This window comes from Gekko japonicus, unplaced genomic scaffold, assembly GCF_001447785.1.
Source record: "Gekko japonicus isolate JY-2015 unplaced genomic scaffold, Gekko_japonicus_V1.1 scaffold4856, whole genome shotgun sequence".
Taxonomy (NCBI): domain Eukaryota; kingdom Metazoa; phylum Chordata; class Lepidosauria; order Squamata; family Gekkonidae; genus Gekko; species Gekko japonicus.
The window spans coordinates 42,466-70,145 of NW_015160980.1; the positions used below are offsets into that span (position 1 = coordinate 42,466).

At 44.9% G+C, this 27,680-nt stretch overlaps 1 protein-coding gene across 1 annotated transcript; it reads left to right on the plus strand.

The window, feature by feature from the left end:
- Positions 1-6,844: 6,844 nt before the first annotated feature.
- On the plus strand, positions 6,845-22,107 carry LOC107122432 (protein IMPACT-like). Its single transcript, XM_015425534.1, has 5 exons — positions 6,845-6,880; positions 7,536-7,609; positions 8,345-8,435; positions 9,392-9,526; positions 20,749-22,107. Exons 1-5 carry the CDS (start codon positions 6,845-6,847, stop codon positions 20,815-20,817), a joined length of 405 nt encoding a protein of 134 aa, XP_015281020.1. The 3' UTR covers positions 20,818-22,107.
- Positions 22,108-27,680: the final 5,573 nt, after the last annotated feature.

Here is a 27,680-nt window from a genome sequence, read left to right on the forward strand (position 1 = left end):
TTCTTCTTCTTCTTCCTCTTCTTCTTCTTCTTCTTCTTCCAAGTAGGAACTGGGGCTTCCCTGGAATTACAGCTCATTTCCAGACTACAGAGATCATTTCCCCTGGAGAAAATGGTTGCTTTGGAGGGTGGACTCTGTGGCATCGTACCCCACTGAGGTCCCTGTTTACCCCACGCTCCTTCCCCAAATCTCTAGGTGTTTCCTCAACCTGGATCTGGAAACCCTACACCCCCCCTTCCACTGCCAGTAGCCGGGGGGACCTGACAACCCTGGGTTGCCAACTCAGGGTTGGGAAATCCCTGGGGATTTAGGGGTGGAGCCTGGGGAGGGTGGAGTTTGGGAATGGGAGAGAGCTCGGAAGCCAAGCAGGGCTGACCCTGGCAAGTATTTGGACGGGAGACCTCCAGAGAATACCACAGCCGGGAGGCCAGAGGTAAGCTATCAAGCCACTTCTCTGAATGTCTTTCGTGCCCCGGCAGGAGTCGCCAGAGGTCGCCATGGCTTCCAGACACAGTTACACACACACACACACAAATGCAGAAAAATACCCCCAAAAGAAAATGAACAAAAAAGCTGGTTGATCCCACCCATAGTTATATATTTTTTTCTTTGTGTGTTGAGTTTATATTTCGCCCTCCCACAACTGGGCTCTGGGCGGATCACAAAGCCATTATTCATTTGAAACATATAACTTATAACTGTACAACCATTCCCTCACTGGATTTTTTTACTCACACGAGGGCCATTTGGACTATACCAGTCACACTATTTCTATTCATACTAATAATAATGCACCTCAATCCAATTTGACATGCAGGGCTATTTTTGGGCAGGAACGCACAGGAACGGAGTTCCAGCTGGCTCCCAAGTTGGCCACGCCCAGCAGGAACTCATTAGGATTGGCTACAATTAGGGGGTGTGGCCTAACATGCAAAGGAGTCTGTTCCCCCCAAAAAAAGCCCTGGGTTTGGACAACAAACAAGGTAAACAGAATAAGAAGCAAAAGGTGGGTGCGGTTGGATGACCACACTTCTGGTAACATGGGGGTGTGGCCTAATATGCGAATGAGCTGTGTGGTCAGGGGTGTGGTCTAATATGCTAATGAGTTCCTGCTGTTGGGTATGGCCTCTTATGCTAATGAGTTCCTGCTGGGCTTTTTCTACAAAAAAAAGCCCTGTTGACATGTATATTATTTGATACATATATCATGAATATGGCTAAAACACTCTGTCAATTGGATCATATTTAGTGTGGGCAGCTGTTCAAGTGTTGAAATAGGACTCCTTCTCCTTCTCAACCCAGACTACTTCACAGGGGTGCAGTGAGGGCAAAAGAGAGAAGGCCGTACGTTGCCCAGAGCTTCTCAGGGGAAGGAAGGGATAAAAACAGATGGATGGAAACCCAGGCAACTGCAGTGTTTTGTTAATGATCCAGTTAGGTGAACCAATAAGAAATCTTTTGATCAACAACCAATTAATGAAACATAAATTAAATGATTTCTTTTTTATTCATTTTTATAAACAGCAAAGATTTACAAGGTAAGCATGAGCATAGTCAGCTCTCAATGGCTTCATACAAAAAGCTATGGAACCTTTATATAATGGAGAAAATCTCAGATACTCTGAAACAAAATCTATCTAGAGGTGGTCAGAATGACATTGTATGTATGCGGTACCCCATACTAGTACATCTATCGACCAAAGAAACAATACCTGATGTAATAAACACTTTGCATCTATGGTGATTTTCAAACTGACAAATTGTACAAAATTAAATGATTTCTAATGCAACCGTGCACAAAAATCACAGTCGGTAGACGGCATCTTAGAAGCGACTTTCTCAGTTCTCATATACAGCAGGGAATACCCCCTCATGAGATGCCTTTCCCCCTTTACAGTCTTTTTACTCATGCAGCAGACCAGGTCATTGATGGGGTAATCAGAGCACACAGAATTATTCTCTGCTTTCAATTGAGTGACAGGCCTAATATATAAATATAGGTATCATATGCAGCTAATTATATTAAAGTATACATCATGGCTAGATCTTGCGTATAATCTAGTCAAAATTAAGCACATATAGGTTTCCCTTGCTCAAAAGCCAGTCGAGTCTGACTCTAGGGTTGCGGTGCTCATCTCCGTTTCAAACCCGAAGAGCCAGCGCTGTCCGAAGACGTTTCCGTGGTCATGTGGCTGGCATGACTAAACACCAAGGCGCACGGAACGCTGTGACCTTCCCACCGAAGTGGTCCCTATTTATCTACTTGCAATTTCTTGCTTTCGAACGGCTAGGTTGGCAGGAGCTGGGACCAGAGACGGGAGCTCACTCCGTCATGCGGCACACTCGGGTCTCGAACTGCTGAACTACCGACCTTCCACAGCCTGCAGTTCAGCGTCTTAACCACTTGAGCCATCGCAGCTCCATATAGCACATATAGGATCCATTTATTTCAGGCAGAGAGATTTAAATGTGGGGCTCAGCTCTTTCACTGAAATCAAGGAGACAGATCAAGATGGGTAGCCATGGCAACTGAAGGAGATTCTTTGGGCTGACAGGTTCTGTTGCACTGAAAGGGACAACATATGGACTTCTGTGTCTGCTTCCGAAGCAGACTTTCTCTTGGTACAATTCCTTTCACCACAAATGTCTGGGATTAACGCCTGCCCAAATTCTATTAGAAACTGGTTGTTTGGGGCCATTGTAAGAGAACTGGTGTCACTGGAATAGTAGGGTGGGGCTGAATTATTTGCAGAGCCAGTTTGGTGTGTTAGGAGTGTGGACTCTAATCTGGGAGAACCGGGTTTGATTCACCACTCCTCTACATGCTGGTGCGACCTTGGGTCAATCATAAGTTCTTTCAGAGCGATTCTGTCAACGGCAGTTCTCGAAAGAGCTTTCTCAGCCCCACCTACCTCACAGGGTGTTTGTTGTGGGAAGGGAAAGGAGATTGTAAGCCGCTCTGAAACTCCTTTGGGTAGTGAAGATATAAATCCAACCTCCTCCTCCTCTTCCTCCTTGTCGTCTTCTTCAACTGTGAAGAGTGGTTCATGTTTTGAAACTGAACTTTAGCAAGTACACTTTGATTCTAAGAAAAATGAAACTAATGACAAAAAAAATATCTTTGTCGGTATTCCCATGGCCCCAGTTCAGACATAAAGGCCAGGTCTTGGTTGGACTATTGAGAGCATGTCCCAGGCTTGCTCACATGTTCCCTAATCCAGTGTCCCCAGCAGACATGTCTGGAGTTTTTAAAAGAGGTACTGGGTACCACAACAAAATTACTGTCACAAGGACGGAGTCCAGTCACAAAACACTGGAAGTGTATATACTTTATAGGGTGGTAGATTTACAGGAAATGGATGCCCTGTATAGTGCATGTTGTTGGGTATGGAAATCAAGTGGTATTGGCCTAAGTGCAATGGCTACCTCGAATTAAAGAGCGAGGCCTCTTTTTCAGGAAGTTGTCGCATTGTACTTGCTTGATAAATACTCCCCCCCCTTTCCAAAAGAAGGGGGCATTTAGATTTGTTACTTCAGGTGACGAAGTATCTTGGGCCAGCCCTGTCAATGAAAGAGAAACATTCAGTTCAGTAAAAATTCTAAGAATATAATTGCTTTTGCAGATTGAGGAATATGCTTCTGGGACACAAGTCAGTGAAAGTTAATCACACAGCTAAGTCCCGTGAAAATTAGCTGTTAACTGACTTCAGCTGAGTAGGTTCCCTCGAGCGTTAATTGAAACTGCTAATAGTTTGTGTCCCTGTGGGGCACTGGGGCACGTGGGTGTATGAAGCAGTGTGATTGGAACAGTCAGTAACTAGAAATGAAACCAGAAATCAGGTTCTTAGCGCTCTTCTCCTATGGACAATGTAGTATCAGTGGATGAAGATGCTTGTGGCAATCACTTTCGGCCTTTGCTCTTGCTTGACACTTCTTCCGTTTTTATAAAGAGTCATATGGATTCTTTCTTTAAAGATGTACAGCTGACGGTGCAGTCGATCATCAAAGAGTAGTTTGCTCAACATTTCTGTGTCCTCTGTTTAAACTGCTTAGAAAAGTCACAAACTCATAAAAAATAGAATTTTGCAACTAGATAAGATCTAAGAACCATTTGATCTAAACCATCTTAAATATTGGTCCATGTAGAGCACAGAGAGAAGTCTGTTCTTGAAGTAAATGAAGTATCATTGACTGTGTCTTCTAAATTTTTAGTAAGATCCAGAAGTCCTCCTTTGCATACATGGGAAAAATGAAAGAAAGGCATGGAAACTACACCTAATCTGTGTTTTGTGTTTTTGTTCTAAGATCTGTACAAAGCATTTATGTATTGGTATAATAAGTATCTTTGCTTAGGATCCTTTACTGATTTTAGGATTTTTTTTAAAAAAAACTAGAAGATCTGGTGCAATGCAAGTTTATTCTTTGTTCCTCTCAATTGATGTCTTGTACAATCCTTTGCCAGCTCCCCCCCCCCCAAAAAAAAGAATTTTTGGGGACGAGGGGCCATAGGTCTGTGGTAGTGCATCTGTTTTGCATGCAGAATGTCCCAGGTTCAATCCTCAGCATCTCCAGCTAAAAGGGCCAGGTAGTAGTTGATGTGGGAAACCACTGCTTGAGAAAGCTACTGTCAGTCTGAATAGACAGTACTGACCTTGATGAACCAATAGTCTGATTCATTATAAAGCAGCTTCATGTGGAGGCGTTAATCTCTTTAGCCAGCATATGTTGTTATATTTAAGACATTCAAACGAATCCAGGAACAGCATGAGATTATGTCTTACCAGCTTTTCCACTAGTGCAAGAAGAAAGAGGAGTGATCTTGTCTGATTCTCTTCTTGGTCCCAGATGAGTTTTTGTCCATGTGGATGTCCCAGTCCCTGGAATAAGTTATGGGAGGCATGGGAAGGGGTAGTATCCAACACAGCAGATGCAATATATATGCCTTGAATAGAGTACATATGTACCAACCTGAGTTAAAACTTTTTAAAAAAATAACTTTATTGAGCAAAAGAAAGGAAGCAGTACATAGAATAATAATAAAATATACAAAATACATAATAATTCCAACTTACAGCCAGTTTCCAAATTCGTATATTAAAATTCCTAAAGTGACAGATTTGTTTTTGAACCTAAAATTAGATAATTAGATGAACAAAGTTATAATGTAACAAGTCAGTAAGATAAACACTGTTTAGTACTTTGTCATTTGAAACCATGTATTCTAACAGAGAATACCAGACCGCTAAAAAACAGTGTCTGTGTTTAGTATTATCATTTTGTATGTTATTATAAGCTATCTTTTCCATAACATAAAATTGCCAGATCTTATCATACCATAAGGTGATTGAAGGGGGTAGATTATTTTTCCATTTAACAGCAATTGAGGCTCTGGCTGCTGCTAGCAGAAAATCAATTAATATTTACTTTGACTTTTGTAAATCACAATCCTCCCACAGAGATAGTAATAGAAGTTCTGGTCTTTTCGGAAGAAGATAACCTGTTATAGTGTCAATATGTTTAATGATCAAATCCCAAAAGTGGGCTATACATGGACATGACCACCAGCAATGGAAGAAAGAGGCCATGGAGCCACATCCCTTCCAACATAGTGAGCTCGTAGAGGATAAATATAATGCAATTTCTGCAGTGATATATAACACCATGTTAAAATCTTGAGTCAATTCTCTTTCCCCCTTATGTTTCAAATGCATTTCTGGGCATCTGTGAGCATGGTTAGTTATTTATGCTGGTTTCCTTTTTGGCTTTTGGGGTTTATTTATGTTAATTATTTTAAGCAAGGGAAAACTATATATAAGTGACTTGGGGAGATGTTTTCACAGCAAAATTCTCATTAGTGATGCTGTGAATTGGAGGTATGCTATAGCGGTCTTCATCTCTCCAGCAGAGTAAATGAATTTGCTGTGAAAGAATGGGAATACTACAAAGATAAATATTGAAGATGTATTTTGATAACTCTAGAGAGATTACTTTTTCTTTTGAATTAAAAGCAGTTTGCTTGCCAGGCATGTTCTCTCTAGCTCTCACAGCTTTAATAATGTTTTGCTTAAAGTGGTATTAATTATGCATTGTTTATTAAAACAGTTTCTTCATCACAGCATTTATCTAGTACAGGGTGAACACAAGCCATCTGATAAGAACAGAACAACAGTTATTACATTGAAAGAGACAACTGCTACTACATTCCTGTCTAATTCCTTATTGAGCTCTTAGTACGTACAGTTGCAGACAATAGATTAAAAGTGTAAGAGAAATACTGGAGACATCTTGCTGGATTCCAGAGAGTAACGTATTGGAATCTGTAACATATCGGGCAGAAAGCATCTAAAGTTAAAAGCATTTCAGACTATTGTTTTCAGTTTCTGGACAGAAAATTGGTATAAGCCACAGGATCTGGTCAGAAATCACATGAAACCATGATTTGATCTTAAACATGAGCCATGATCATGGATTATTACATCGATTGCTTTAACTGTGGTTCTGCTTGTTCACATCTTGGCCTAGGCTAGATCTCTGGCACCGCCATCACTGCAATGCACTGTTATACCCCTTGCATGTAAATGCTTGTATGAATGTACTCGGTAAACAATATAATTGACTGTACAATGTTACACTGAGTAATTATATCACAGTTGTATTTTGGATGTTCTTAACTGCTTTTCCCGTGATCTCTCATATATTGCTATCACTGCAATGCAAGCTGGGATGAGGACATGAGAAAGAATGAAGGCAATGAAACCAGTGTTTGTCAAGGCAAACAAGGATTTGAATGATCATCTGAGAGCTCAGTTCTGGTTTCACAAACTACCCATAGTTGAAATAAACCATGGATTCAGGTTACAACAGAACTGAGCCTCCGGAGGTATCATAGAACCAAGGACTCGAACTTCATGGCCACCTAGGTTCACACTGGGATGTATTGCTGGTTCATTATCATGGCTTTGTACCTCAGTTTCATACTCATAGGAAATGTTCTGCCTGGTGTCTGATCAGTATTTATGCATTGCTCTAGTAATGCATGAAGGGGTACTGTTTTTTCTCCTCCTTGCTCCAAACCTGTAAGACTGACCCACTACACATCGGGCTCTACATGGCAGCAGCTGCTGTCCATCCTAGGCACACCAAAATATTTGCAAGAACCTCAGACTACTTTTCTTCCATTTGCCTTCTTGTTTCTCTTCTTTGCTTCATCTCAGTTCCTTCTTCAGCTTCTTTTCTTTCCCATCTATCCTGTTCCATAGACTTTCAGCCCCTATAGTCACACAGTTGTTGGAGATGTCCTTTGTACTCTTGGAAAGAGTTGGGGTCAGGGGCAAGTCTTTGCTGAACACCTTGCACTGTGAGTTTGTTGTTAGCAATTTATTCACATCCATGGGCATCCTGAGGACTGCATTTAGGTATATCTGTTCATGGACATTCAGATATTTTAGGATTAACTGTGCATGATTGGTCTTACTTTGTAAAATCTTAAGGTGTAGTGCATATATTTTAATAACTGTGTAAATCTCCCCACCCAGGTGAAAAGTGTTCTTGCCAAACTACATGAGAATAAGAAAATAGCCAGTGCTACTCATAACATATATGCATACAGGTGAGTAAGCAGTTCTCATGTTTTTTTGCAAAATAGTGAACTAGATAAAAATTGCTATTGGAGTTCATTCTCTTCCATTAAGAGGATCCAGAAATCACACAGAGGAAAACTGTGAGCACTAATTGCAATTGCCTCTTCAAAACAGCACTGACACTAGTTGTTGCCTATGGCTCCATAGGTGAAGATTAACAGAAGAGTTCAGTAAGCCATGGCTTTGTGGAAAAGCACTTGCCTTGTGTGCAGATAGTCTCAGATTCAATCCCCGGCATCTCCAGTTAAAAGGACCAGGCAGTAGGTAGTGTGAAAGACCTCCACTTGAGGGCCTGGAGAGCTGCTGCCTGTCAGAGTAAACAGTACTGACTTTGATAGACCAAGGGTCTGACTTACTATAAAGCAGCTTCTTGTGTTCAGTGCTGGGCCTGGAGCTCTAGCCAAAAAGTGCAGTAGATCAGGAAGTTATTAAGACTGTAATGCCGACTCAAGGAACACTGTTTCTGGATGATCTTGATGAGACCTTGCCTGCAAATGCCTTTCTGAAATGTCTCACCTCTGTGCTGTTGTAAAACATGGAACAGGAATCTGGCAGCTGTTTCAGCTTGTTTATTCAAATATTTTTTTTTAGCATTTGGGTAACAGCAGGGGATTCCATGAAATAAGCAAGATGGTTGATGCACATCTTGTTAGAGAACAGCAGATCTACAAGACGAAGTGGTACATCTTGTTTTTTGTTTCCAGGATATACTGTGAAGACAAGCAGACTTTCTTACAGGATTCTGAAGACGATGGTGAGACAGCTGCAGGTGGCCGTCTTCTCCATCTCATGCAGGTCAAAAGATCCATTGTAAACATTTTTGCATTTCGAATCCACAGCATCAAAATAAGTCTTATGTCATCAGTTTCTATGTATGCGTATGTACAGATTCAGCCCCTTTTTAAAAACCTGTTCCAGGAGGCAGTGAGGTCAGAGAACTAGCGCTCTGACACCCCCCCCCCCCGAAACCTTCTGACACTGAATACCTCCTGCAACTGAAACACAAGTCCCTAATATTCAGTAGAGAAACTGGAGGGATGAATCATCAGAAACTTATGATCTGCCTTTCTCCCACCCTGTGAGCTTTTTGTTTCTTCCCAGGAAAAATGTAGGGAAAAAAAAGGAAATGTTTCTCTGGGGAGGGGGAGAGAGATCAGATCCATCCTCCCAATTTGTGCAGGTAAAACCCTATGGAATTTGGCTACCTGTAATGACCCTCCATGAAGGCACCATTAGGAGGAACTGCTGAGCAGAGGACAGTCGATGCATAGATTGATATGGAGAAATCAGATTTAAATTGGCCCAAACTCTGCAAGATTTGCCCAAATTTTTGGTTTTGTGAATAACAAATGGACAAACAGCAGGTTTTCTTATTTCTGAACTTGGTGCAGGTGAAGAGATTGGTATACAGAATTAATGTGTAATATTTCATAAATGTATTATACTGGTGTGTGATTTGTGTGTGTGTGATTTGAGTTTTATTTTTATTTATTTATTTATTTATATTTGGATTTATATCCCGCCCTACCCCGAAGGCTCAGGGCGGCTGACAAGGGCACCATGTGCCAAGGTTACAACAATAAACACATAATTAAAAAACAATAAATTACAATAAAATACAGTAACAAATTTGCAATACAGATTTAACCAAGATGGGTAGATCTTAACCTCCATAGCATATTGTTGACAATAACAAGTAGTCATTGCATAGAACATTTTTCTTATATCAATACTTATGTGCATTTTTTCAGATCTTGGATGTTCGCAATGTCTTGGTTGTGGTGTCTCGGTGGTATGGTGGTATCTTGCTTGGACCAGATCGCTTTAAGCATATCAACAATTGTGCTAGGAATATACTGGTGGAGCAGAACTACACTAATTTTTCGGTAAGTTGGTCCTAGCAGAATGACCCTAATAGTACCTGTTTCCTCTTTAGTGCTGCTCTCAAATGCACACAGATATAATTAAGTTCACAATCTTGAAGAGGAAGAATGCAGTTTGAACTGTTCCAAACATTTCCCTTTTAGAAGCTGCACCCTCATAATGTGCAAACTAATCTTCTCCTCATGTTTAAAAGCTATTCAGTAGAAGAGTGTCTTAAAGGAGAAATATGTTGGCTTGCATGCTACTTCTCCTTTAATAATCATTTGCCCGAATCTCCCATCTGATTTCTGAACTTGAGTAGAATTTGGAGGAATGCAGTTAGGAGGTTCTAGAGGGTCAACTTCTGAGAGGAAGACTCTCAGAGCCTAATTACAGGTTATGTTTTCCCTGAGGATGTTCCTGGGTCAGGTGGAGACGTATGTTCTGAAGTCTGTGCTCATAAGCACACCTGGACCCAGTTTGGATTAGTACTGCAGTAGTGGAGGACTTTGACCTTCCCCCCTGCTATTTTCTCAACCTGAAGCAGCTCCAGGGGGGGGGGTTCCTGTTTTTATTTATTTATTTATTTATTTATTTTTAAGATTTATACCCCACCCTCCGCGAAGGCTCAGGGCAGCTAATAAGATGGCAAGAATGCCAACGTTAAAACAGATAAACAGGATAAAACAATATAGTACAATCCAATAAAATATTGGTGCTCCAGATATCACCAGAGGTCATTTCGGGGGGGAACGCGGGGGAACGCAGTTCCCCTGGGTGAGGTGCAGGGGGGCGGGGCACATGATGAAGCCCCGCCCCCTGCTTCCGGCCGCCCCGCTTCCAGCCCTCATTCAGCCAGGAGGAGGCGGGAGAAGAGGGAGGGTAAGTTGCTTCCTCCCCGCCTCTCCCCACCCCTGCCTGCCTGGGGCCAGGGAGGGCCTTGGCGGGGCTTCCTCGCACTCCCGCTGGCCTTGCAGGTCCACCGCCGGGCCCCTGATGTCAGGGGTTGTGGCATATGCTAATGAGTTATGCTAATGAGTTCCCCTAGCTCTTTTCCTACGAAATGACCCCTGGATATCACGTCAATCATTTATCCCAAGATGGAGTTAATCCCAAACCAGTAGCACTGTCATCCCTTCTCAATCCAGGGTTGTCTCGCACACTGATGGTACCCACATGAATGGTGGTGGGGGGTGGGATGATGTAGAAATAATGAAGATGGAATAGTGGTGGCGGCGGCTCCTACTCAAAAGCCTGGCGGAAGAGCTCTGTCTTACAGGCCCTGCGGAACTGCGAAAGGTCCCGCAGGGCCCGGGAGCTCATTCCACCAGGTAGGAGCCGCCACCGAGAAAGCCCTGGCCCTGGTAGCAGCAAATGTGATGTCCCTGGGGCTTGGAATAACTCCCCGACCGTAGTGCCCTTGGGGGAATATATGGGGAAATGTGGTCCCTTATGGGGAAAGGTGGTCCCATGGAGGACTGAATGTTGTTCCATGGAGGGCTGAATGTTCCGTTGTATTTCTACATGTTGCATTTCTAAAACAGGGCAAATAGCACTCCCAGGGCCACTTCAGGTTGTGAAAACAACCTGGAGGAGGGGTATATCTAAATCATCTTTCCACATGCCAGTTTCAGTGTAGGCCTGCATGCTTGAAAAGCACGGCACATCAGAACACACTTCCACCCTACCTGGGGACATCCCCAGGGGGAATGAAATGTGTGCATGTTCAAATGCATGTAATTGTAGTTGGCTACCCATGGATGTGGTGGCTCAAGTGGTTAAGACGCTGCAGGCTGTGGAAGGTCAGTAGTTCAGCAGTTCGAGACCCGGGTGCCGCATGATGGAGTGAGCTCTCATCTCTAGTTCCAGCTCCTGCCAACCTAGCAGTTCGAAAGCAAGAAATTGCAAGTAGATATATAGGTACCACTTCAGTGGGAAGGTAACAGCGTTCCGTGCGCCTTGGCGTTTAGTCATGCAGACCACATGACCACGGAAACGGCGTCGGACAGCGCTGGCTCTTCGGCTTTGAAACGGAGATGAGCACCGCAACCCTAGAGTCGGATTCGACTGGCTTTCGAGCCAGGGAACCTTTACCTTTACCTTTTACCCATGGATTCTAGTTTTTAAGGTGCCTCAGCAGTCCTATTTAAATTTGCTTCAACAGGTTCAAATTGCTGCCCTTTGAAACCTCATGTTTCGTATTCTGCTTGGTGTGAACTGTTCTCAGGATACTATGATCTCTGTTCAGTGACAACAGGACGAAGGCCAAGGGAGCAGACAAACGTTGGTAAAGGAGTAGTAAAGAAGATTTAGTAGTAGTGCAAAACATGGACAGGGGAAACCTAATTGGAGGGACAGAAAAGTCTTTCATGGGAACATGGGTTCTGAAAACAGCAACAGAAATGGCCTGGGAAATAGCTGAGGCCAATAAAGCAGCAGCAGAACAGAGCAGAGAGCTAAGAGCAGATGAGCTTTTATGGAACAAAGAAGTGGAGATAAGAGAGTGGAATATAGAGATTTAAATGCACAGTGACAGGGAACCTTGATTTTAGGAGGCTAAATTCTGGTATAAAATGAAAATAGTCTAATCTGACAGCATTTCATAAAACAGCATTTCATAAAACACATTTCAATATGCAGATGACACCCAGCTCTATTTGATGTTGGGCGGCCAGTCGGACTCCAACCTAGAAGATCTGCACCGGGCTTTATAAGCCGTGGCTGGGTGGCTCAGACTGAGCAGGGTGAAATTAAACCCGGCGAAAACGGAGGTCCTGTGCTTGAGTCGGACTGGATCGGGGTTGGGGCTCCTGCTTCCGACCTTCGACGGGGCACCTTTGGTGCCAGCTTCGGGGGTTAGGAGTCTGGGAGTGCTCCTGGACCCCACCTTAACGATGGAGGCCCAGGTGGCAGCCACTGCCAGATTGGCCTTTTATCATCTCCGGCTGGTACGGCAGTTGGTTCCTTTCCTCGACCGCAATGACCTAGCTACAGTGATCCATGCGACGGTCACCTCGAGGCTAGACTACTGTAACGCTCTCTACATGGGGCTGCCTTTGTCGCAAATCCGGAAGCTGCAGCTGGTGCAGGATGCTGCGGCCAGGCTGCTGGTGGGCGCCCCTAGGTGGGAGCACACCCGACCTGTACTGAAAGTGCTGCACTGGCTGCCTATAGCATACCAGATTTGCTTCAAAGTGCTGGTGCTTACCTTTAAAGCCCTACATGGCCAGGGTCCGACATACCTGAGGGACCGCATTTTCCCACATATGCCCCAAAGAGCACTTCAGTCGGGGTCACAACACCGGCTGGTGACCCCGGGCCCCAAGGAGGCCAGGCTTGCTGCAACGAGGGCCAGGTCCTTTTCAGTGGCAGCTCCTATCTGGTGGAATGAGCTCCCGGAGGAGATCAGGGCCCTGCGGGACCTTTTGCAGTTCCGCAGGGCCTGTAAGACGGAGCTCTTCTGCCAAGATTTCGAGTAGGAGCTGCCACTACCACTATAGAGCGATACTGGCAGAGGGCTGAATAACATCTATCTATGGCCCTGGCCCTCCCCTTCTGGTATGCAAGACGTTGGGATTTTTCTATTCTTGCATCCTGATTGAACTGAATTTTAACTGTTTTACCTGTTTTATATTGTATGCACTTTGTGCCTTGTTGTAAACTGCCCTGAGCCCGCTCGTGGGGAGGACGGGGTATAAATATAATGAAATACATAAATAAATAGGCAGTTGTAACAGTTGCCAAATTGTTTAGTATACAGGCAGTACCACAGATTTTGGAGGACTTTAAGTGCAGCCTGCTGCATGGAAACCTTTGTGGTACAATAGGAAGCCAGTATTCCTGCTTTTGGATACAAAGTAAGGGAGACGCTGACCACCCCTTTGCCAGTGGAGATTCTGAATACGTGTCTGGCATTTACCCACTGTGATGGACTGAATGAGGGCAAGCAAGCAGCAGTTTAAAGCTGACAAACTGAAAGTGTGGGGGATTGGGTGTTGGATCCCCAAGCATCGAGAATAAATCCACGTTTTCAAGAAAAGCAAAATTTATTTCAAAGCGTTGAAGACATACTCAAACACGTTCTTTGTTAGAACTGGGGATACACAGTTAGGGCAAGCATAATAAAGGAACTTCAAATAGATACAGGTCCAATGAACAGCTTTCCCACTGGCGGGCTAATGAAACAGTTGCGCGCCCAGTCTATGGGAACCAGGCAGAGCATTAGACAAAACACAGGTGCAATACTCATGGGAAAAGCAATAGCCAAGCATTACAGCATCTTCTCCCCCACACAACCTCCAGCAGTTATCTTGTGCATTCCAACGCAGGAGCAGGATGATAGAAACCAAGCCGGGTGCAACAGGGAAAGGATATGTACACAGAGGTCACAGAAAACAGAATGGCAGCTTGCTGACATACTGCCCCCCTTAAAATACACTTACAACACACCTCCCGGGCCGGGCGGGAGATCTCCCGGGCTGGGCGGGAGACCTCCCGGTTTGTCCGGGAACCTTCTGTGGAAACTACGGATCAGGTAAGGGGCCCGAATATCCCCTTCTTCCACCCATTCGCGGTGCTGGGGACCGAAATCAACCCATTCGATAAGGTACCAGAGTTTACCACGTTTCAATTTACAATCAAGGATATCAGCGATCTCAAAATGTTCATCCCCTTCCAAAATGACAGGTGGAGGAGGAGTAACTGCTGGTCTCCAGGGAGACGGGCCAGGATCCTTCTTCAACAGGCTCATGTGAAAAACAGAATGCAGAGCACGTAAATTCTTAGGCAAAACAACATCAACCGCCACATCATTTATGACTTTACGCACTTTGAATGGACCTATGAACTTCCACCCCAATTTCCTGCTAGGCCGCAGCATCTTAATGTTCTTGGTCGAGACATACACAAGATCCCCAGGTTTCAGATCAAACCCCACCACCCTACCCTTGTCTGCCTGGGTCTTGTAAGCAGCCTTGGCTGCGTCAAGTGTTTGGCATAGCAGAGGCCATGCTTTTTGCAAGGACATACACCAGGTATCAGCATCCCCCACAGGACGTTGGCCCATCCCCTCCAGGAAAGGGAGGGGGGGGCTGTCGTAACCAGAGACAGCTTTATAAGGAGACATGCCCGTGGAGCTATGGACAGTATTGTTATAACAATATTCAGCAAGAGGCAACAATTCACACCAATCATTCTGTTGATAATTAGTAAAACAACGCAGATATTGCTCCAGGGTCTGATTAACTCGTTCCGTTTGTCCGTCAGTTTCAGGATGATACGCGCTGCTGAGCCCTTGTTCCACCCCTAAAATGGAAAGAAGTTCCCTCCAAAACTTAGAAACAAATTGGGTCCCCCTGTCAGAAATTAATTTAGCAGGTAATTGATGAATTTTCACCACGTGAGACATAAACGATTTCGCCAACCTCTGAGCTGTAGGCAAGGAAGGAAAAGGCACAAAATGAGCTTGCTTAGAAAATAAATCAACAACCACCCAAATAACAGTGTTCCCTTTGCTCGCAGGGAGGTCAGTAATAAAGTCCATGGACACCACTTCCCACGGTCTCGATGGGGTAGGGAGTGGCTGCAGAAGACCAGGAGGCTTGCCCACTCTGGGTTTAGTCAAGGCACAGGTTTGGCAGGACCGAACAAAAGTCAAGAGGTCTTTGCGCATCTGTGGCCACCAGAACTGTCTGCGGATGAGTTGCAGAGATTTAACAAAACTCCAATGCCCTGCCAGTTTCGAACCGTGAGCAGACTCCATCACCTCCCTCCTCATTGAAATAGGCACATACAGTTTGTCTCCAGAATAAATCAGACCTTCAGGGCTACGGACACAATCTGGCAACGCTTTCAGGGAGGCATCATCATCAGCAGTAAAAGCAGACATATATTTCTGGACCCAGCCCCCCCCCCCCCAGGGAAAAGGGAAGGCGAAGTTTCATCAGAACGCGGAATGGATCGCGCTTGCGCACGGGTGACCACAGCCCCCCCCAGGTGGGAGGGGGAAAAAACAGAGTCCATGATGATTTCACGCTGACTGTCATGTTGTGGGAGGCGTGAGAGCGCGTCAGCCAGGGAATTAGCCGTCCCAGGGAAATGACGAAGAGTGAATCGAAACTTAGCAAAGAAGTCCGCCCAACGAAGTTGTTTAGCGTTGAGAGAACGGGGGGATTTCAGCATTTCCAGATTTTTATGGTCAGTCCAGACTTCAAATGGCAGTTGCGCCCCCTCCAACCACTGCCTCCAAGTGGAGAGAGCCAGCCGGATCGCTGATGCCTCCTTCTCCCAAATCCCCCAGTTTCGTTCAGCGTCAGAAAACTTTTTAGACACAAATGCGAGGGGGTGTAAACGACCATCTTCCCCTTCTTGCAAAATAGCGGCCCCCATTGCCACATCCGAGGCATCAGTTTGGACAATGAATTTTTTAGTTTCATCAGGGCGCGCCAGCACTGGCTCAGAGGTGAACATCAGTTTAAGTTTCTCAAAAGCCTCTGCGCAAGCAGGGGACCATTTAAGCGGGGCGCCTGGTTTCGTAGCATCAAAACCCTTCCCCTTGGTCTTTAGCAAATCAGTCAGAGGAAGGGCAATTTGAGCGAAATTCTGGATGAAATTTCTGTAAAAATTGGCAAATCCGAGGAACATTTGCAATTGTTTGCGGGTCCTGGGGGGTTCCCAGTCAAGTACAGCCTGTATTTTAGCAGGGTCCATTTCCACCTTCCCCCCAGAGATGCGATAACCCAAAAAGTCAATGCATGTCTTGTGGAATTCACATTTTGACAGCTTTGCAAACAGGTGGTGTTCATAAAGTCGCTTAAGGACCTGGCGCACCAATTTAATATGCGACGGGAGGTCCTGAGAGTACAGCAACACGTCATCAAGGTAAAGGACCACTCCTTTGAACAAGAACTCATGTAGGACCTCATTGATTAGGTTCATGAAGACCCCCGGAGCCCCTTGAAGCCCGAAGGGCATAACGAGGTACTCAAACTGCCCCAAAGGGGTATTAAATGCAGTCTTACTTTCATCCCCCTCCCGAATGCGCACACGGAAATATGCATCTCGGAGGTCAAGTTTCGAGAAGATTTTGCCCTTGGTGGCCTCAGCTACCAAGTCCTTGATTAGCGGGAGGGGGTAGGCATTGGACAAAGAAACAGCGTTCAGACCCCTATAATCAGTGCACAATCTAAGCCCCCCGTCTTTCTTCTTTCGGAAAAGTACAGGCGCGGCGAAAGGGGAGGAAGCCGGGCGAATGAAACCCCGGGCTAGATTTTTATCAATAAAGTTCCGCAGTTCAACTTTCTCAGCCGGCCCCATCGCATAGATTTTACCTTTAGGTAATTTACAGTCAGGCAAAAGTTCAATAGCACAGTCAGTAGAGCGATGGGGGGGCAATTCGTTAGCTTCATCTTCGCCAAACACTTTCGCCAAGTCTCTATACTCTCGAGGCAAAGAAGCTAACTCTTCCGGCTGCAAAGCGCCGCAGGGGAACTGTGCGGTCGGCTGGTCCCCCCACGAGTCCAACCAGCAGTGATCTACACATTTAGCCGACACAAATTTGACAACCCCTTCTTCCCACAAGATGTAAGGGTCATGGGTAAACAACCAGGGACTCCCCAGTACTAAGTCAAACTGCGATTTAGGGGTAACAATGAAGGATCTGGATTCCCAATGATCGCCAGCCCCCAACCGCAAAGCCATAGTCTCGTGTGTACAAGGTTCCATGGGTGCCCCATCCATTTGGGTAAAAATGATGGGAGACTTCAAGGGGACTATCCCCGCTTCCAGTGCCAATAACACTCTAGGGCTGATGAGATCCCTCCCACACCCAGAATCAATCAACGCTCTCACCCTAACGTGGGTCCCCAGGAGCGGATTCATTAACGAGACAGTCACGAAAAACAGGGAAGGGGTTTCTCTCACCACCTTGGGCGCAGAGCTAGAATGGCCGTGTCGTTTTGCGCCTCTCACAACAGGCCGTTGTCGTTTTCCGCCGTTTCAGCCACCACCTCCTCTTCTGACTCGGCAGCAGACGGTTCGATTCCCTCCAGGCCTTGGGCCGCCTGCAGAGCTTTGGAGAAACGCGGTTTAGCCATCCCCTTCTTCCCCGTCAGCGGTGTCTTCGGGCTTGGAGTAGGCGGCTTGTCTTTTACCTGACGGCTGCCACAATCCACAGCGAAATGCCCCTTCTCCCCGCACTTGAGACAGAGCCCCATCTTCATACGTAGTTCTCGTGCCGATTCCGACAGGCGTTGAGTCTTGGGTCTGGAGGCACTGGCAGCGGCGGGTCTGTTGGTCGTAGCAGCCAAGTCGAGTTTGATGGTGGTGAGCCGATCCTCTGCATTTTCAGCTTCCTGGGTCCAGGCCATCAGGGAGACAGGATTGACAGTCTTCAGAACCGTTTCTCGGATGTCTGCGTTGAGTCCCAATCGATACATCTCAGCCAATATATGATCAGGGTAGTCTCGGAGCTTTGCTGCCTGCTTGTGGAATTCCAGTGTGTACTCGCGAACCGACTTCTTATTCTGGCGGTAGGTGCGGAGAAACGCTTTAGCTCTTTGGCTCGCGTTGACATCTTCAAACCTCGCCCGCAGCGCCCACATGAATGCTCGCAAATTCAAAAGTTCCGGACCGCGGTCATTGTGCAGTCCAACATACCATGTGGCGGCGTCTCCTTTTAGTCTTGCCGAGATGACATCAATAAGACCAGCTTCATTTCGGAACAGGTGTCGGCTCTCTTCTACGAATTTATGCACTCTCACCGTGAAGAAAGCGAGTTCATCTGGGTTGCCGTCAAAGGTAGCCTCCAGTAGATCTTTGGGTCTGGGCCATGGAGGCCGTACCAACGGTCCCAGCTGACCCGGAACTCCCCTGAGAGGGAGACCCGGACCAACCGGTGGCCCCGCTGGCATTGGCCTCATCGGTGGCGGCAGACCCGGCACCGGCGGACCCCCCGGCATCGGCTGTTGCACAGGCCCTTGCTGAGGCGGTCCCGCCGGCGGCTGGACAGGCACCTGCGGCGCGGGAACTCCCGGTACTTGCAGCGGAGGTCCCGTCGGCGGCTGAGCAGGCACCTGCGGTGCGGGAACTCCCGGTGCAGGGACAACTTGTTGCTGCGCGGCGTGTGCGTCAAGGAAATTAGCCATTCTAACGTCCATCATTCCCGGCAGAGCTTCCATTACATCCTGGAATGTCCTCAACAAGTCCCTCACCGAGTATTCCAGTTCTGCCAGTCGTTCCCCGGTGGTTTCCTCCGGGATGGGGTCCCGAGGTCGATAGTCCGGGGGTGGGTCATAGTCCTCTTCCGTTTGGAAGGCTCCGGTGCCCTCCTCATCCTCTGCGTGGCCTCGCGGCCCCGATGGCTCGAACATCCACTCCTCGAGGTCTTGCTTGGAACTCCCCTTCTCCGAGGTAGTCCCCGGCTCCGGGAACAATCCCTTGTCAAACAGACTCTCACGTAATCCGCTCCCCCGACGGGAGTACACCTCTCGGGTGCCCTGAGTGTTGTACATAGTCCAATCATCCTGCTGGTGAGTCTTCCGCGGACCCCATTGCGAAGGGGTCGGAGGCGGCCAAGACAGATGTGCAGGCAGGCGGGGAATCGCTCCCCCCACGGCACCCTCCATCGAGGCTGCAGTCGTGAACACCAAAGACGCGGAGGTTTGTGGGACCGATCCCGAGTCCCCCTCCGTGTTAGGAAGATTTCCCTCAATTCCGCTCATGATCTTGCCAGATTCGGAACGATAGGAAAAAGGGAGTTCTAACAATATGTTGGATCCCCAAGCATCGAGAATAAATCCACGTTTTCAAGAAAAGCAAAATTTATTTCAAAGCGTTGAAGACATACTCAAACACGTTCTTTGTTAGAACTGGGGATACACAGTTAGGGCAAGCATAATAAAGGAACTTCAAATAGATACAGGTCCAATGAACAGCTTTCCCGCTGGCGGGCTAATGAAACAGTTGCGCGCCCAGTCTATGGGAACCAGGCAGAGCATTAGACAAAACACAGGTGCAATACTCATGGGAAAAGCAATAGCCAAGCATTACAGCATCTTCTCCCCCACACAACCTCCAGCAGTTATCTTTTGCATTCCAACGCAGGAGCAGGATGATAGAAACCAAGCCGGGTGCAACAGGGAAGGATATGTACACAGAGGTCACAGAAAACAGAATGGCAGCTTGCTGACATTGGGATTGGAATACTGAACTAACCTCTCCGTGGGATGGGGTTGAACTTTAAGATTCAGGCTCGCAGTTTTTCTGTGTTACTAGATCCAGTGCTGGATCTTTAGATAGTGGCGAGGAATATATTGTACTAATTTAAGCTTTTTTTGTCAAGTTACACCCATTCCTGGAGAGAAATGAGCAATTTGTGCTTTAGTTGTATTCATGTTGGACTGCTGTAACAAGCTCTACATGGAGCTGCTTTGGAAGAGTGTTGTGTAGTCTTATGCCTGGTTACCTGCATGCTATGATCTGCTGAGTAGCCCTCGTTGGGGAGGGGAATGGTGTTTCTCAGTGAAATGTGCCAAGGTTGCAGAATTCTTTTACCCCAGGAGACCCCTCTTACAGCCTCTCTGATTGCATTCCAGGACTCTGGTGTCAGCAGGAGAACATTTAGGCTCCTTAGATAAAGATATTCAGTGCTACTGATTTCCTGCTTATCCCTGGTCTTGTTTTTTATTGGTGTTGCAGCTCTTCTTCTGATTTGCTGTCTTAAGAGTTTTCTTCTTTAAACTGTTGTGTAATTTTTCTGTGTAGGCTTTAATTGTTACATTTGTTTTGTTTTCAGTCTTTCATTTTGATTAGACAACCTTCGGATGCATTTGAGCAGAATATAAATATTTAAATAAATATTTGTTTAGAGAACATCATTTCTGGGATATGATCCATATTAAATGACAAGAAAGGGCTTTCTTTGTGGTGCCTGCCCATTGCAGATTAGGATTAAAATCAGTGCTCCTATACAGAGCGTAATCAGAACTTTCTCTATAAGGTCTCACAATTATAAACTTTTTACATTGTTTCACAGATGTTTTCTGTAATATTGTCTAGATTATGTAAATCTTTTCAGAATGCTTTCAAGGGAGGCAGAGGTATTTTAAACTGAACAGTGTTTGTTGTAGGTTCAGTATCTTTGAATGAGTACTAGTAGTGCTCAGAAAAGCAGGATGGTTTATGGTAAAAACACCCCAAATTCATGAAACCGAGGTAATTTGATTCCCCTCTCTTTTCCCTCCTACAGGAAAATGTATCTAAGCAGGCGGGGAAGAACAAAAGAACAAGGAAAGACAAGAAGAAAACTGAATGCTAATTCATTTATAAAAATGTACTTTGACCTATTTGGACTTGGTTAAATAGAGCTGTTCAGTTGCTGAAAGGAACTTCTGAATCAAAAATATTTCCTGTTGCTACAAAATATTTCCTTATTGAGAAAGATTTGGCAGCAGACTCAGAAAACCTTTTCAAATTTGCTCAAGACTGAACTCTTAAGCAAATGTGCTTTCCTGAAAATTCTGTTATATTAATTGAAGAATCATTAAACCAGACGTGTTGTAGATTCCTTATTGTCTCCTCATCCTTAGTGGATCTATGATGACATAGGGTGGAAGTCTGTACTGGGCTTTTGGTTCCCAGTTCTCTGATTTGTAGTGGTCTGTGCTGTTGCCAGGTGGGCAAACTAGTTCTTACAGTTAATATTTTTAACAACATATAACTTGTTACTGTTGAAAATAGTGGAATGTAAAATTAGTTAACTCTGAATTGTATACTTTTAACTGATTCAAATCTGTACTTTTACAAAGATGAATGAAAGAAGCAGGGCGGGTCAATACCTTCTTTTGTATTCTGTTCAATGTTATCATTTTATTTCACCTCACCAGACCCAAAACATCAACAGCCACTGGTAAAGACAAGATCTGGTGCCAGGACAGTACAGGATGGAGGAGGAGTCATATGCCTGAGGACAGAATGGAATTGAAAGCTTTCAAAAATATGATTACATTCGTTCTTCACCATTTTATCAATGAACTTTTTAAAAGCTCTGATTTTTTAAAATATTGTTCAGTATCTTAGAACTCTGAGTGTGGAAGGCATAGTTTTCCTGCATTCTCTTCCGTTGCTGTGGCTTTTTCTGTCCCCTGGAAGGATCAGTACTGGCATTGCGGGTCCAGTATGGAGGAGTATCTGTGTGTACCGGGAACCCTGGAGTGAGGAAGGGCAAGAAGTCAAAACTGATCTTCCTTCCTGTTCCACAAGCACAGCTCTGCTGAGGGGAGGGGACAGTTTTATTCCCTTGTCTGTTTTTGCTCCAGTCTGTGTATCCTTGTGGCTGTTCTCTGCAATCCTGCACCCCAGGAATGGTCTTTCTGGGGGCTGAGAGAAGTTGCAGCAGTGGAGAACATGGGAAAACTGTCTGCTTTGTACACACAGATAGCAGCACATTGTCCAGTATTGTCATTTAACAAGTGGAGGGACCCACAAGGACTCATGGGGGCATCTTATTCCCCTCACACTATTCTTTCCCATTCCTGAAATCCCCAACAGCCTCCCCTTTTTCTGCTTCCTTCTCCCCTTCCCACCCACCAGCCTACTTACCTTTGTCTGCCCCATCTTCAGCTTTCCCTCCTTTCTTACCCTTTGCAGCTTTTGCCTGGGAAAACTATGGCCCAGTTGAGTGATGCAGGCTGCAGGGTTGGGCCCACTTGTATTGTGCCAAACCCACAAGGTACGTCATTTCCCCATGTCCTCTTTCCTACACATTTTCTTTCCCTCCTCCTGGCAAACCCCCACATCCTCACCTGTCTTTTTTTTTTTTTAGAGAAGCCAGTGTTGGATCAGGCCAAAGGCCCATCCAGTCCAACACTCTGTATCCCACAGTGACCAGAAATACCAGTGCCATCAGGAGGTCCACCAGTGGGGCCAGGACATTAGAAGCCCTCCCACTGTTGACCCCCCCCAAGCACCAAGAAGACAGAGCATCACTTGCCCCAGAGCCCCTAGCTATACCTTGTGGCTAATAGCCACTGATGGACCTCTGCTCCATATGCTTATCTAATTCCCTTTTGAAGCCGTCCATGCTTGTAGCACCCACCACTTCCTGTGGCAGTGAATTCCATGTGTTAATCACTCTTTGGGTGAAGAAGTACTTCCTTTTATCCGTTCTAACCCGACCGCTCTGCAGTTTCATGGAGTGCCCACGAGTTCTTGTATTGTGAGAAAGGGAGAAAAGTACCTCTTTCTCTACCTGCTCTTTCCCATGCATAATCTTATAAACCTCGATCATGTCACCCCTCAGTCGTCTTTTCTCCAAGCTAAAGAGCCCTAAGCGCTTTAACCTTTCCTCATAGGGAAAGTGTTCCAACCCTTTTATCATTCGAGTTGCCCTTTTCTGCACTTTTTCCAAAGCTATAATATCCTTTTTAAGGTGTGGTGCCCAGAACTGCACACAGTATTCCAAATGAGGTCTCACCATTGATTTATATAGGGGCATTATTATATTGGCTGATCTGTTTTCAATACCCTTCCTAATAATCCCCAGCATAGCATTGGCCTTCTTTATTGCAGTCACACACTGTCTCGACATTTTCAGTGAGTTATCCACTACAACTCCAAGATCTCTCTCTTGCTCAGTCTCTGCCAGTTCAGACCCCATCAATGTGTATTTATATTTAGGATTTTTGTCCTTGCTTCCTTCTCTCCTTCCTACTCACCAAACAACCTACCATTTATCTTCCCCCATCTTCAGCTATATTTGTTATTTACTTCATTCATATCCTGCCTTTCTTTACAATGGGAATCCAAAACAGCTCACACTAACCTCTTCTCTTTTTTATCCTAACAGCAACCCTGTGAAGTAAGTTAGGCTGGGAATATGTAACTGGCCCAGGGTCATCCAGTGAACACCATGGCACAGTGGGGATTTGAACTGGTGTTTTCCAGATTCTAATCTAAAATTATAAGCACTACAGCAGATGGGTTTTCATGGGGTAGCAGCTTTTGAACAGCAGTAATCAAGTGGTTGGTGGAGCTGCGGTAGCTCAAGTGGTTAAGACGCTGAACTGCAGGCTGTGGAAGGTCAGTCGTTCAGCAGTTCGAGACCCGGGTGCCGCATGATGGAGTGAGCTCCCATCTCTAGTTCCAGCTCCTGCCAACCTAGCAGTTCGAAAGCAAGAAATTGCAAGTAGATAAATAGGTACCACTTCGGTGGGAAGGTAACAGCGTTCCGTGCGCCTTGGTATTTAGTCATGCCGGCTACATGACCACGGAAACGTCTTCGGACAGCGCTGGCTCTTCGGCTTTGAAACGGAGATGAGCACCGCAACCCTAGAGTCAGATTCGACTGGCTTTCGAGCAAGGGAACCTTTACCTTTTAATCAAGTGGTTAAGACGCTGAACTGCAGGCTGTGGAAGGTCAGTAGTTTAGCAGTTCGAGACCCGAGTTGCCGCATGATGGAGTGAGCTCCCATCTCTAGTTCCAGCTCCTGCCAACCTAGCAGTTCGAAAGCAAGAAATTGCAAGTAGATAAATAGGTACCACTTCGGTGGGAAGGTAACAGCGTTCCGCGCGCCTTGGTATTTAGTCATGCCGGCCACATGACCACGGAAACATCTTCGGACAGCGCTGGCTCTTCGTCTTTGAAATGGAGATGAGCACCGCAACCCTAAAGTCGGATTCGACTGGCTTTCGAGCAAGGGAACCTTTACCTTTTTAATCAAGATTAGTCATGCAGGTTGGGTGGTAGTACATTTTTTGGTAGTTGCCACCAGGCAAGGCCCCAATTATTTTGTCTTCAAAGGCCCAAACAGCCCTGGGAAAGTCCTGTCCCTTCACTCTGCCTTTTACTGACAAATCAAGGCTTGAAGTCTGGCAATACTGTTGTGGTTGTGTAGCAACTGTCCCATGAAGCCATTCATTTCTTAAAGCTACAGGTGCTACTTCTGTTATTTTGTGGGCTTTTAATCCCCAATGTATTTTTTTCTGCAAACCTGAGCTATTTTCAGGTTTGTAAAAAATCTGGCTTGTCTATTCAAGCCTCCCATCTTGTATTTAATAGGGCCATGTTGAGAGTTAGACATATTGATGCCATCAAATGGAAATCCTGTGTTGATCTTGTGAACTTTTTTCCCTTTCAAGTCTAACACATTATCCTATTGGAGAAAAATCCTAGTAAGTTTTCTCTTATGTTAAAAATATTTCTTATTTTTTTCTGCGTACCAGAGGATAGACTTTAAACACAAAGAAACTCCTTGCTGCTTTCTGTTCATCAGAACTGTTAAATACAGTTAAGTTGCAAAGCTGGGGTGAAAAATGTCTTGATAATGTGCTGATTTTCTATATTCTTCCAAGCTGATGAGAATTTATTTGCTATTTGGAGATATTATATTTTTAAGTTACTATTTGAATAAATTGCACTCTGCTTTGATGACTGAAATATATTTCCAACTGAAATAGAAGTGTGAGGAAATTGGATTCTTTTGAGAACTGTTTTTTTCCTTATGGATTACATAATGTACCAACCCTGCTGTTGGGTTATCACCAGAGAAAAAATGGCAGAATGTAAGCTGCTATTTCTTGACTTAATTATATCACATGTAGGGATGGGCACGAACTGGGAAAATGCGGTTCAGTTGGTGGTTCGTGGTGTGCCTGGTTGGTGAACCACGAACCATCACAAACTTTTAGCCGCCAGACAAACCAGTTCAGTTCATGACACAGTAGAATGGACCCCTGGGGTGGTAGGGACACCAAACTCACAGGGGATCTCTGGCTGTCTCTCTTCTACCTGCTGTCCCAAGTTTGGTGAGGAGTGGATGTACGGGGTCCAAGTTATGCCCCCCCCAAGAAGGTGCCCCCAGGAAAGTGCTTTTTGGGGAAATTACAGGTGCAGGTTCAGGTGTGCATAGAACGGACCCTGTGCAAGCTGGAGACATCAAACTTGCAGGATACCTCCTCCTGATGCTGTTCTCCATGCCCTTAAAGGTATATGCAGATTGGACTTGGGGGATCCGAGTTATGACCCCCCTAAGAAGATGCCCCCCAAAAGTGCTTTTGGGGGGAAATGTCAGGCACAGGTTCAAAAGTGCAAGCTACAGACATTAAACACACAGGGAACCTATTGGTGTTTCCGAGGCTGGAGAATTCCACCCCTCCCATTGCTTTGAAGTTGCTTTAAAGATTGGTAAACATTTTGTTTGAGCAAAGGCAGTCTGTCTGCAAATGTATCCATTCACGAGCCACCACAAACTACATGAATGTTCATGGCAAGTTCGTGCCAGTTGATCTGCCACGAACTTCGGTTTGTGAACCACAAACCAGCCAGAATTCGTCAGGAAATTTAGTTTGTTCGCAAGTTTGTGCCCATCCCTAATTACATACACATTTACCTATGGGTGGTAAAGTCTCCTTACTGTGCATTTTATTTTTCCTTTCATTAAAAAAAAAATTTATGATCCAATTCTTCAAAGTGATATTGAATGGGGTCCATTAGATTTTTTAAATTTATGGCACATTTGCCAAAATCCAAGAAAAGCTATTTTGATAGCCATTAACTGTGCAAGGATAAACAGCCTCTGACAGTAACTCCATTTTAAAAACCATTAAAAGATTCTTTTTAATTTTGTTCTTGACATTGAATAGTGTAAATCTTTTCTCGTCATTGAAAGAAAAATACTTCTGTATGGAGTATTGGAAGGATCAATACTGGATGGAGTAGAAAATGTATCCTGCAAAGCATATTGCAAAGCAGTTACATTTTGGAGTTCTAGTACTTGTGAAAGTGGAAGATATTGTAATGGATGGTAAGTGACCATCTTCTGTTCCACACATTACAAAGACCTTGTATTTGTTAGAGGACGACATGAGGACTTTGCATCAGATGTGATGGGACTTTTGTCTCTCCCACACACTTACCAGCTTTTTTATGCTTGTGACCAAAACAGGTAGAGAGAAGCCGCTTTAGCTTCTCCTTCCTGCATTTTGCAAACCACCCTTACATGAAGCCACACATGTGGCAGTTGTGAGGGAGAGGCTAAAACTGCTTCTCCCTACTTGCTGTGGTCATAAACAGAAAAAAGCTGGGGTGTGTTTGGGAGGCACAAAACTCCCATTGCATGTCTGATGTCCTCGTGGTGTTCCCCCAACAAACACAAAGACTTATAATTTGCAGAAAAGCATTTAATCAGAATTCCGTGAATGTGTATGGGGGAATAGTTTGTAGCTGGAATGAAGCTAAGCGAGAGAGAGATCTGATCTTCCCAGTACTTGGCTTACCAAAAAAAAAAAAAAAAAAAAAGCCATTGTAGTAGGCAATTCCAGTGGCACCCCACTCTCTTATCCAAACATAAACTGGCATGGCATTTCCCCCAGAGATTTATTGACTCCTTAAATGGTTGTCATTTCCTGCCATATGCTTATTGTCAAGTTGTAGCCTGTCCCCATGCAGATGACTTGTCATATTTACCCTATCATATAGAAATGAATTGTCATGAACCAGATGCTCCTTAACGTTTGTCAGCTTTCTTTTTTTAAAACATTTTTATTGCTTTTATCTCTACACACTACAGGAAATAGGGGTAAGGAATCTTCTAAACTAAAATATAAAGTTAACAAGGATCATATAATGGTTATTCATCAGATTCTTGATGCTTCCCTATTAATTAAAATTTTCATTAGGAGAAAAAAAGTTAACTACTACTAATACTAATTCAAACAAATACAAGCATGGTTAATCAAATATTAGTTTTGATGTAAAATGACACAGAGATCATAAATTCAGAGTTCAATTATTTTCAGGTTTTCTTTCCTCTACATTTGTTTTTATCAAAGGCTAACTTAGCTTTGAGTGGGTTAGGAGCTGTTACTCCTAATTCTGATTCAGAGTCCAGAGTTCCTTCTGAAGAGCTGCTCGTTGATCTGTCAGAACTTCCCGATCCATGGTACATATTGTCTTCTGTAGCAGTTTTGTCCTCCGCTTTTCCTTTTCCTTCCGCTGCACTTTGGTGCTGTTCCAAAAATGCTTTTGCTTTGACAACAGAGTCAATCTTTTCTTTTTTTCTCTTTAAAGGTGAAGATAAGTCCTTCTCGAACAATCCATCTGTAGGGAGTGGAATTTTTCTGTAGAAATAAAGTCAGGTGTCTATGTTGCTTCCTCCACTGTAACGATATGAGCTTATGTTT

Coding starts and splice junctions, on each gene's coding strand:
- LOC107122432 (XM_015425534.1), top strand. CDS start 6,845: ATGGATTCAGGTTACAACAGAACTGAGCCTCCGGAG. Junction 7,610..8,344: donor CATAACATATATGCATACAG/GTGAGTAAGCAG, acceptor TTTTGTTTCCAG/GATATACTGTGAAGACAAGC. Junction 9,527..20,748: donor AGAACTACACTAATTTTTCG/GTAAGTTGGTCC, acceptor TCCCTCCTACAG/GAAAATGTATCTAAGCAGGC.